The sequence below is a fragment of the Bos taurus genome, chromosome 8 (assembly GCF_002263795.3).
Source record: "Bos taurus isolate L1 Dominette 01449 registration number 42190680 breed Hereford chromosome 8, ARS-UCD2.0, whole genome shotgun sequence".
In the NCBI taxonomy this organism is placed as follows: domain Eukaryota; kingdom Metazoa; phylum Chordata; class Mammalia; order Artiodactyla; family Bovidae; genus Bos; species Bos taurus.
Window position 1 is genome coordinate 36,247,694 of NC_037335.1, and position 12,197 is coordinate 36,259,890.

At 35.7% G+C, this 12,197-nt stretch overlaps 1 protein-coding gene across 21 annotated transcripts in view; it reads left to right on the plus strand.

The window, feature by feature from the left end:
• The window catches only part of PTPRD (protein tyrosine phosphatase receptor type D), a 2,536,342-nt gene that overhangs the window by 2,180,289 nt on the left and 343,856 nt on the right, over positions 1 to 12,197 (plus strand). For all 21 annotated transcript variants that reach the window (XM_059889411.1, XM_059889419.1, XM_059889414.1 and 18 more), the window contains 2 exons: positions 4,220 to 4,365; positions 7,833 to 7,974. In XM_059889411.1, the coding sequence (XP_059745394.1) occupies positions 4,220 to 4,365; positions 7,833 to 7,974 (288 nt within the window). The remainder of the gene's footprint in view (positions 1 to 4,219; positions 4,366 to 7,832; positions 7,975 to 12,197) is intronic.

Genomic DNA, 12,197 nt, shown 5'->3' on the forward strand with positions numbered 1-12,197 from the left:
GGAACATCCCCTGGAGAAGGAAATGGCAATCCACTCCAGTACTATTGCCTGGAAAATCCCATGGACAGAGGAGCCTGGTAGGCTACAGTCCATGGGGTCGCAGAGTCAGACACGACTGAGCGACTTTCCTTTCCTTTCCTTTCACTGTCTTTACACTCCTGATATTTCTCTTTTTCTTAAACCAACTATAGCATTTGTGGTTGTATTTCATGGGATAATCGTTTGGACTTTCATTGTTCAGACCTGAGGCTGACCTATTGTGTGACTTTGCAGTGGAATTCTTTGTTTTGTTCTTTTACTTGGGTTCTCTTTTATTTCTTCCCACCTTCGGAGGATTTAAGTCGGAGCATGACTTAAATTTGAGTATATCCATGACAAAAGAAGCCAGAAGATACATTTAGTTTCTTCTATTAAGCAGAGATACAGAGAAGGGGGAGTAGGTGCTTTGTGTTGTTAAATTCCTCTGGGAATAAAGATTTTTTCTTGCCTCCAGTGTTTGCTAGAGTTATCTTTACTCTCCTTTCTTTCTCACCTCTTACTTTTTGGCCATCTGCCTAACATTGACAGTGTCACTGTTATGGGCTGACCAACCAAGAGTATTAGCATCCTAGGATGCTACAGACATGCTTACTGAAAGGATTTACTATATTATCTAGAATCTTAACTTTGTATCATAGAGTAATCGTATTTATCCATTCTGTGGTTTGGATTTGGTGGACAAATGTAGAAAAATTGACATCAGATCCCAGAGAAAGTGATGATTTTCTTGTCTATGAAAACTAATATTTCTATATTTAGAAAAAAAATTGAAATAAAAATTCTGTGTGCAAATGCTTGATATGCTTGATATGATTAGTATGATGCCCTCTATACAATAAAACAGCACTAAAATCATTATTAAACTACGTTCCAACCACACAACGTTAGTAGTGAGTTAGAGGTGAATTCATGCTTTCAGGGCTGTTTTTTGAAGAATGCTGCGTCACTACAGTTGTAGGTAGTGGGATATAGGGAAACAGTCCCAGATTTGAAACATATTCTGTTACCCCCCCCAAAAAATGTTCACAACTCATTAGGTTAACTCTACTGACGTCAATTTTTGAAATAAAATTCTTACAGGATTCTACTTAGTACCTTGTAATGACCTATATGGGAAAAGAATGTAAAAAAGAGTAGTTATATGTATATGAACTGAATCACATTGCTATACCCCTGAAACTAGTACATTATAAATCAACTGTGCTCCAATAAAAATTTTTTAAAAATTATCAATTAAATTTAAAAATAAATAAAATGCTTATAGTAGCATCCAGTGATCATATCTTTGGTAGATTCTTAAGCTTCTCAGTGTTTGCCTGAGAACTGTAAGGTATGACCAGAAAATGAAAAACACATCTGAACATTCTTTTTGAGAAAATGGTAACTTGCCTCCTTTGCTTTCCATTTAGAAGTAAGACTTATAAGTTTTATAGAAATTTGGCTCATTATCTAGGAAGCACTTTGCTGAATAATTTGTTGTTGTTATTTAGTCGCTAATATCTGACTCTTGCGAGCCAATGGACTGTAGCCCTCCAGGCTCCTCTGTCCATGGGGATTCTCCAGGCAAGAATACTGGAGTGGGTTGCCATTTCCCTCTCCAGGGTATCTTCCCGACCCAGGGATGGAACCCACATCTCCTGCACTGGCAGGCAGAATATTACCTCTTTGCAGATTTTCATAATTTCCAAATTAGGATGAAAACTAGGATACTATCCCTTTAAAAAAAAAAATCCCAGTGCAGGAAAAATGGCATCCTACCATCTTTATTTATTCACTTTCTGATTATTTCAATGTATGCAATATTGTATACAACAACCCTCTGCCCAGCCCATACATTCTTACAAGAGATTTCAACTTAAATGGGAGATTGGGTTATTAAAATTGGTTTTCCAATTTTTAAGCTATGGAGTTTGAAAAATAAAGTACCTAAAAATGATACTGTTTTATCACTTAATATAGCAATGCAATATGTTTTTTTCAGGGAAAACTCCATAGGAATTTCAATTCCATAGTTGTAATTTCCATATTATATGCTGACAAGCATGTGGTTATTATCCATTTACATTGTTTGGAACAGCAGAATGAAAACCATAAAAGTTTAATAACTTTTTTCTTCGTGACAGACAGTTGACATCAGTATACTGTATTTTTTGTTCCTCTCACTGTTAGTCAATTTGAAATCACCTTAAACATTACTCGCAGTTCTGGTAATCATCTAGTTTGTATAGCTACCCTGAGATGCTCCTGGATGTGATATCTAGCAGCATTGTCAGAGTTCGCTTTCATTCCTAGGGTTTCTGAACAAATGGGGGCCTGGTTTTCACCAGAGCTACTATCATCAAGTTGAATTTGCTGATGAAGTGGAGATCCATGTTCCTTTATCAGCATTGCAAATACACCACGCCCATCACTTCTCCATTCTTTGCCTCATTGTGGAAGTTAATACCTTAAACCTTAAAGGGATCTCTGCAAAATTATTGATTTCACACTTCATATTTTTATAGTTAAGTAAGAGGAAAGTTTTGCATCTCAACATGATGCGTGTGTGTGTGTATGTGCGCATGCGTGTGCGCGCGCCTGAGCACGCTGGGTTACTTCAGTTATGTCTGACTCTTTGCGACCCTGTGAACTGTAGCCCACTGGAGCTGAGAGGGCAATCTGGCTTCCCTGACTCAAGGAAAACTGAGATGAGGGTCAGGACACACATTATTGGGCCAGCAGGAGCATCACATGGGAAACATGAAAACGGCAGAGAAAATAGTGGTGATGAGCAAACAGTGATGGACTTTGCTATTTTCCTCTTTCTCAAAATCTAAGGAGAGTTTTCAAAATAAGCATTAGCTATGGTTACTTAAAACCTTACCTCAATGACGTACAGGTGGACTACGACCAGAGAGAAGAGAAAATTCTTCTTTTCTTTGATCATAGGGATAAGAAAATAGAAAATAAAATAGTGAGGTAAAATGTTTTTGAGTTAAAAAAATGTCCAACTATAACATAATTGTAAAAACTCAAGGATGCAAGAAAAATGTGAAGAGGAGGAAAAATAATTAGAACACCTCTCCCCAGCCACCATTGTTAATATTTTAGCATATTTTGTGCCATCTCTTTTGGGGTGCGTTTTTCTTTACCTGCTATCCCTCATGTGTAATTTTGTGTGGTGCTTTTCTGGCTTACCATTGAATCATAAGTACTTCTCATGGCATGTTTATAAATATAACGTTTACTATTTGATGATTATGCCATAGCTGATCTATTGATCCCTATAAATACCCAAATTGACATTTGTATATTTATAATCTTTGTAAATAAGATATATGGTGAATATTTAGTCCATAAGCATTTATCTACATTTTATATAATTCTCATTTAATGAATTTCTATACCTGGAAATATAAGATGGATAACAAGCAGATTTTAAGAAGGAAAGTAAATATTAGGAACATTTAAAGGAGATGGAGGGCAATTCAAAAACCTCACACTTTTAGCCTTTTGTCCTAGAGTCTTGAAGTGTACATTTTTCTTTATAGAAATTATTTTCCTTGCTATGACTTTGGAGACTTCTTGACTCATCTTTTTATGCAAATTGTGGAGTTAAGTTTCAAGTAAGACAGCACACCATATCTGGGTTAGAGTCACTGTACCATTTTCTCCTATTTCTGTTTCTTGCTAAACCTTCTAACTCAGGGCTGTATTTCCAGTCTCTTTAAAATTTCCTAGAATTTCTCTTAAATGTCACTTATTTTAATAGCTTAGCAGTGTTTGCTGCTTTCTGGCAGCGTCCTGATAGCGGCATCAAAGCAAAGAGCTAAAATTTTACTCACTTTGATTGATGAGCTCATTTTGTTACAGAGGACAAATTGGATTTTTTTAATACTGGTAATAAAAATTAATGCATGATGTTGCTTTTCGAATGTTATTGGATCTCTGCCTTAATACGGGTTTCAGCATTAAAAGTGCTAACAGATAACTTGACCGGAAAGTTACCTCCTTCCCCTTTTATCTACCCTCAAATTAAAAGGTGCTTTCCTGATTTTGTCATCCCGGTATATTTATATGTGTATTCTATCTCTATTGACTGAAATAGGGTTGAGGGCTGTGGAGAGAGCACTGCGGTGAGATAATAATCTGTGTTTCAATTTTCCATCTAATTATGATGTCTATTTCTTTTTTATTTTAGCACCTCCAAGATTTACGCGAACTCCTGTTGACCAGACAGGGGTCTCTGGCGGAGTTGCCTCCTTCATTTGCCAAGCTACAGGAGACCCAAGACCTAAAATTGTCTGGAACAAAAAAGGAAAGAAAGTCAGCAATCAGAGATTTGAGGTATTAGGTCCATTGTTCTGTTTCTCTGGGGGAAGAAGGTATCTGCTGGAGTTTTGGTTTGTATGTTACTTGTTTTACTGATACAAGGTGTTATAATCACTGAGATGTGTCATTCGTTATGTTGTTTGGGATGGAAAAGTTCACTCTAAATGGCTCTGACTTTTTCAAAAAGAGAATTTGAGGGTTCATAAGACTGACTGTTGTCCTACTTGTATCAGGGCTCAAATAGTGTCCTTAGCATCCATCTGTAACCTCATTTTCAGACTGCTTCCCCTTAAGATGGCAAGATGCAGTCTCCCATCCTCCCACATCCAAGACTAGAGGATGAGTGTGAATTTCCTCTGCTATTGGATCTTTCTGAGTTACATGTTCATCCCAGAACCATTCCTTATGAACAGCTGGATGGTACAGGCTGACTAAGTTAATCAGAATCTACCTCTGTTTCTGGCAATGAAGTCAGTTCCATTCAACCCTGTGGTTTGAAATGAAGGAGCAGTGTTTTCCTAAAGGGAATTCAAGTTCCTGTAATCTGGAAGGAGAATGGATACTGGGCAGCAAGTTTAGTTATCCACTATACTTCACACCTGTGTTTTAAAAGTAGCATGGACTAGAATGAGAACTTTTGCTCCAGTGTGTTTGTGTAAAGTACTGCTCAGGAAGAAACATACTCAAACAGGTGGATAGTTGATAAACCTGTTGAAGAAATCAGTTGCATTTACTCAAGAAAGCTCAGTGCACTGAAGATGGTAAAACATACATCAGATATAGTTTCTGGGGGGTGTTTTGAAGGAGCCTTATGATGTATAAAGTTACTCATTCTGGAGGAGTAAAATAGGTGATAAGCTGCACAGAAGAAAATTAGAAGAAGCCTGCAACCTCATGCTTGTAATTTATAGACTGGTTCTTACAGGGTACTGGGAACTCCAGCTAATACTTAATATAACACTCAGTTCCTCCTACCTGAGTTTCTGGTCTACTTCATAGCCTAATTTACATTTTGGCAAATTAAAGTTATTCCCAGTTAAAAGAAATATAGCAGCTACAAAACTCAGAACATTGAGATTTTACTCATTTTTCAACAGTTTTCACAGAGAAATAAATGGACCAAATGCATAAAGGGCCTAATTAATTATGCTGGTAAAACTGAAATCTGGACAGTAATTTACAAATGATAAATTTAAAATTGTGTTTGTTTGAAGATCAAATATTTATACTGATTTAAACATAAAAGAATATCTTAATCTTTAAGAAACATTTCTTACATCAGATAGAAAAAGATGTATATGTATGTAACTTCTGGTGCACATAGACTTTTTAGTTTAAATTAAATTGAACTTTTTTGTCAAAGAGAATTTTGACATCAGGCTTGCTAGTAATGATGACTTCTTGACAAACTCTTGTAGTAAAGATTAAGTTATAATAGTAAACATTTCAATGCACGAATTCTACTCAGTACATAAGTCCTAATGAGCATCATATAAACACATCCAGAAAAAGTTAATCGTTTTAACACAAAGCAGATACATCAAATAACATCGAGTCTTGGGCTGTGAGTCTTTAGTATCTGTAACAGTATATTGTATTTTTTGCTTTCACTGGTTTCTAAAGCCAGTGAGAGTGTGAGTGGGACTGATTTTGTTACCTCTTCCGTCTCCACTGGCAAATCTAGCATCTGGCCTAGAGATGCTATAATCAATACCAGGTGTTAAACAGGATTTTCAAATTGGAAATTACAACATTAGCACCTAATGGGGTGCTAATATGGGGTATACAGTTCATTTGTTGAACTATTCAGGCCTAAGCCTAGGAAATAATTCCGAAATGTAATTGTACAATGACAGGTAACAATGAATCAAAAGTTATTAAGAGATTAGATACTCAGTTCTCATCACAAGGAGAAAAAAAATTATTTTCTTATATCTATATGAGATGATGGATGTTAACTAAACTTATTATAGTAATCATATCACCATATATGTAAATCAAACTTTCATTCTATACACCTTAAACGTTATGCAGTGATGTATGGCAGATATTTCTCAATAAGACCAAAAAAAACAAATTGAAATTAGTATTAAAAATGTTTAAACCCTTCTCTACATTAAGCCAAGGGAGTTCTCTCACTACACACACACACACACACACACACACACACACACACACGTATATATTAAATTATGGCATATTTGACAAAAAATTCAGTCTCAAAGTAACTTTGGAACTTTATTCTCCCAAGATGCATAGTAGATTCATTCTAAAATGTGTGATATTTTTAATAAAGTTGAAACTAAATTCTGGTACATTGCGAAGTGGGACATTTGGCTATCTCTGTGAATTTAGAACATAAATGGAATGTGAAAAGGACTTGAAATGGATATATTTTAAAAACTTTCAATCCCTTTTTCCCCATATGTTGACACTTATACACAAAATCTGGGACTGAGCATCTTGTAAATATATTTACAAGGCATTCTTTATTCACAGTTTAAGCACGTGGATGTATTATTCATAGGGAAATGGAAAAAAATACAGAATCTCAGTGAACAGATGAAAAAAAAAACCCATCATAGTTATAGAAAAGTATAGGACTATAGTTTTGTGTACATATTTATCAATATCTTCATATTATCATGTAATTATCAATATCATCATCATATCATCAATATCAATGTCATCATCATTTTTAAAAAGTACTATTTGAATTTGGTGACAAATACCTAAGATTTCATAGCTGTTTCAGAGTACAGTCCATAATGATAGTGAATTCAGGCTTACTGTTTAGAACATTAATTTTCTGCTTGCTGAAGCAAGCCTCCATTTTGCAGCAAGAATGCCCTAAAAATGCAGGAAATGCTAAGCTAGAACAAATACTGGAATGATTTATTGCAAAATTAATGCATGCCATCAGTCTCTTGGGCTATGAAAGACATCTCATTGGCTGCCTAAGTACTAGATTTATGCAGTTTCTCTTCATGGTTCACTCATCTATACAATTTAGGATGAGACATTTTAAAGCAGAATAGCTATCAGTGGTGGTATACATTATCTCTTCACCTTATATTTCAGTTACTAAACGGATCCATATGTGCATTTGTACTATCAAAGACAGAATAATTTAAGAAGTTTACCCATCACAGCAGCACGTTTCTTGCAAAATTAATACCAGGATCACAATGCCCTAGATAACACATACTGGAATATTTTCATGAGTAAACCCTGGATGGTTTTCTGTAGTGACAAGAAATTTACATTTTTTGCATATGTAGTTTCATGTCTTTTCATTGTTCAGTACAGGATTCATTACATGAGACCAATTATTCTGTTTCATCACTGTATCAAAATGTAGTCACAAAATGCTTCTGAGTTTACTGTGAGCCTAGTGGCTGGTCCACCACCGCATTAGGAGGTTTAGCTGAAAGGTAGATGATAGTGACAACACCTGTGACAGCTCTTGTTTCCTCTAATAGGTAATAGAGTTTGACGATGGATCTGGATCAGTTCTCAGAATACAGCCCTTACGGACTCCACGTGATGAGGCCATTTATGAATGTGTGGCCTCGAATAACGTGGGAGAAATAAGTGTGTCCACCAGACTCACAGTTTTACGTGGTAAGTATTAAAGTACAAGGCTGCTGCTTGTGTCACTGTTCAAATTCTGTACCCCAAGTATTCTTTTGTAGGCTCATTGAAAAGACTAGCATTGTCATGACACTTAATTGGGAAATATATTGAAGTCAAATACTTGTTAGGGTCAAACTTTAAATAGATAGTCAGTGCTTTCTCTCATAAGACTTAAAAACTGCTAGTCAGGGACAGAAAAAAAAATTAAAGAAATATTGATTGCAAATGTCAGATACCATTTTGATTTTTGGTAAAGAATCTCAAAAGCAAGCAGGTTATGTTACTCTTTTGCATGTTAACTTCACTCCTGTGTGGATTTTTCATATATAGGTCAGCAACTACTTTTGCAAATTACCAAAACTGACATTGATGCTTGTAAAGTTAAAGGGATATCTTCTACCTAAAGATGATTAGTTATTAATGGAAAGAATCATGAATGACAAATATACCTTTTTTATGTCAAAAAACTAGTTTTCTTCATGATTTCATATTTCTTGAACTAATATCTGTTGGTGCAAAGGGATTGGAAACAGTGAATATGCCTTCTGTGTTTCCGGCCATGTGGCTTATGCAGTTTGTCCAAAGCATGAGATGATTGGCCAGCTCTTTAGTGTGGTGTGTCTGCTTTCAAGACTTCCTTTAGAATGACAGTGGAAAAGAAGAAAGGCCAGTGATGAATAATATTCTGTTGTATAAAACACATACAGTTTGCTCTTCTGCGTAGAGATAAGGACATAGCCTAACTGGGTTTCAGCCATAGTTGATATTTCTGGGTGAACTCTACTGTGCCTTTGTTTCTTCCTTCCTCATACAAACCTGCATTTGTTCATTTGTTTCCTTTGTATTGCTTTGAAATTCACTTTGCGTAATTCCACAATTTAGGAGAAGAGTCTTCAGATGAGAATTAGAAAGAACAGGCCATAATTAAATAATCTTAGAGAAACATATATAAAGAACATTTCTCCTCCGTTCTGGCTCCCCCAGCTTTGAGGGATGTATTTTCTTTGTATGTTTAATAAAACTGAAAACATTTCCTTTAAGATCTACTTAGTACCAGAATTAATCAATCTGAGAAGCCTAGAAAAGATTTATGTATACATCCTAAAATATGTTTTAAGTAATAGAAATGTCTTACTAAGTCTTAGGGGAAATATTGACCAAGTAGATAAAGATCTTTGAATTTTGTATAACAGAATGCTGCTTAAAAACAAGCAAGTCAGGTGTGAGGTACATTTCTTGTCATTATGACAAGCTATGTTCAATATAGAATGTTCTCTGTCCCTCTATAACCGCACAGAGATGTTGATAAAATATTTGAAAATAAAATTAAATGCATGGTTAGGCTTATAAACAAGAAAGGTATTTCCAGGTACTGAAAACAAAGAGAGAACCTCCAGATAAAAGACAATTTGTAATCTTATAAACCAAGATAATAGCCAAATGGACTATATGATACTGGGCTGGTGATTTAACTCTCCCATATGACACAGCTCTATATTAAATAGGATGGTGGGAAGAAGAGCTAGATCAGCTTTCTGTATAAGATAAGAATTCTAGCACTATTTCTGTAGTACAATACTTAGAACTCAGAAGCTAATGAAAAAGCTGGTTAGAAACAGTGAATCCCATGGAGTGTGGAGCAACAGCCACGTAAGGATCCACCCCATTAGAGATGCCGCCACAGTCCAGGACATACAACCCCAGATAAGGTCATTTATTCACAGATGAGCTCATTGGTATCCATTCTAATAAAACATGAATGCCAGTTTCAACACACGAGAGCCAGGAAGCCCAATTGGTGACAGTAGAAGTTATAGTCTGTGAAGTGTAGATAATTGAACTCTATGAATGGGTTGTAAAAGAAATGAATTTTAAATATTTGTAAGGGTAAAGAAGAGAGTAAAATCTGTTAGGTAAAATAAGACATTAGGGAAAAAAGAGCAGTTAGGAGAAGCTAGATTTTGGAGTTGAAAGGAATCTTGAAGACTATGTTTATATGTACTGTAATGTGTACTAAAATATATGCATATGTGCACATGCTTGTGTATGTTCACATAAATTCAGATGAAAGGCCCAAAGACTGTTGAGTAATTTGGGAGGAATATTCATATGGGAAGCAAAACCAGATTGATTTCTTGGTCTTTAATAATTTTAATCTTCTCTTATTCACATGGTTTATCACTAGTGCTATCATGTAGAAAACGTATTACGAAGATGCAATAAGTAAAGTTTATTAGAAACTTTTTTGGATGTTTTCACCTTCCAAGTTTCCTGAACAAACCCCTTAAAAGGAAGCAATGAGAGTTGTTTGGTTTGACTTAATCTTTATGTGTTTGATGAAGACATTAATAAGAAATTGGAGGAAACTGTCACTTGACATAGACATGCACGTGGATTTATATTGTCCTTCCTTCCAGCTGATTAGGGTCCTCCCATCTCATCTGCTTTTATCCAGCTAGCTCCCCATAAAGCAAATACATTTGAAATAGCTTTCTATGTGACTGTCATATATAAGTACATTTGTATGAAAATTTGTGATTCTAGTAAAGTATTTAAACCTTATTTTTTTAAGATTATTTTTAGCAATTTGGAAATGTTTCATGAGAAAAACTCAAAGATATTTTGGATAATGAAAAAGTAGTCTAAACATAACCTTAAAATAGAATATTTGCATGTATCCTTACAGGATGAAATAAGTGGGCTTGGGAAGTACCTTTGTTTCTTAGAGTTGTCTCTTTGTTTAAAATTTCTAAATAACTATTGATAATCTTATTAGTAATAGTCTTTAAAAATATTCCAGTTGGTAAACTGCATTTCTAGATTATGAACATTGTAAACAGTTAACTAGATGAACATGAGGAGTTTTACCCTATAGTTGATGGGCTCTATGCCCATTTTAAGTTCACTTTCCCTTGAAAATCACATTGGCAGATACCCAAGCTCTCTGTTCTGCAGTGGGTAGAAACTGCTTTGCACTTTTTATCCATTGCCCCTTGTCTGATGCCCATTTTGTCCACATGGGTCATTTACTTTTTACCCACTTTGCTGACAGTGCCAAAAATGTGCCAGCTGTCGTGATGGGTTTTGTCTAAGTGGACTGGATGGAGAACACTAATTTATTTCACACAGGCCACTAGAGGACCTGATTAATTGGAGATTTAGTCATCTGACCTGTGCAACTAATGCAGAAGACACTGAAATAATACTCTGACCACTCGTGTGTATTGAAGAGAGTATTTCAGGGAAAACTTGCCCTGTGTAGCTCATTGCCAATTACCCTCATGCTGAAAAACTGTTTTCATAAGGAAGGATAACTTCAAACTCGGGCAGAACATGCACCCCTGGAATGAGATGTTTGAGCAACTGCCATTTATATGGGTAGACTGCAGTTCATAGAAGAAGTAGTGAATGTGGTGTTTATAGACTCCAGGTCATTTATTGATTTATTTTGGTTGCCTTGCCTGTGGATACGTAGGCAAATGCCATCTCCCTAGTTCTATAGCTCTGTAGGGGGCTGAGCATAGCTGTTGTACATGTTTCTATCCTATGCAGAACTTTAAGTGGAGGCCTCACATCTCACTGAGAGGTTATTAAGGGCTGAGCCTTGCCTAATGTGGGATTCTGCTGAGGACTTTGGATTTAATATTAGACTTCCAGTGAAGGGCAAAGATTAGGACCAGAGAAGGTGTTTTAAGAGGAGTGATTATCATCCAGATGGAATTGGTTCTTTTTGAATCTTTGGTTCACGGGCCACCATTTCTTCCTGACCAAAGATATCAAGGGGAAAGCTTGAAAATTTGGATAATGATAACCAGAGATGAAACTGTTCTCTCAGATACATCTTAACAGCCACTGTTCAGGGAAAATGAGTTATGACCATCCATAGACTTTTCTTTCCTGTAAGAATCCAGGATCATATGCCTGTTTTAGGCAAGTAGAAAGACATCAAGAATCCTTTTTCTCTTACTCACATAGCTCCCCTTCTCTAAGAGAAAGTTCTAGAAAAATTTAGTCAACTCTCTGTGACTAAATATCATGTTAGTTGAATTGAGATTTCTTTAAATGTAGTAATCAGAAAATGCACATTTTATCATCCAAACTTCATGTACTATGTCATTTTTCTAAATTTAGTGGACTACTTTCTGAGACTTACCCACTTTGAAATAGTACAGTTCAGTCTCTCAGTCGAGTCCAACTCTTTGTGACCCCAT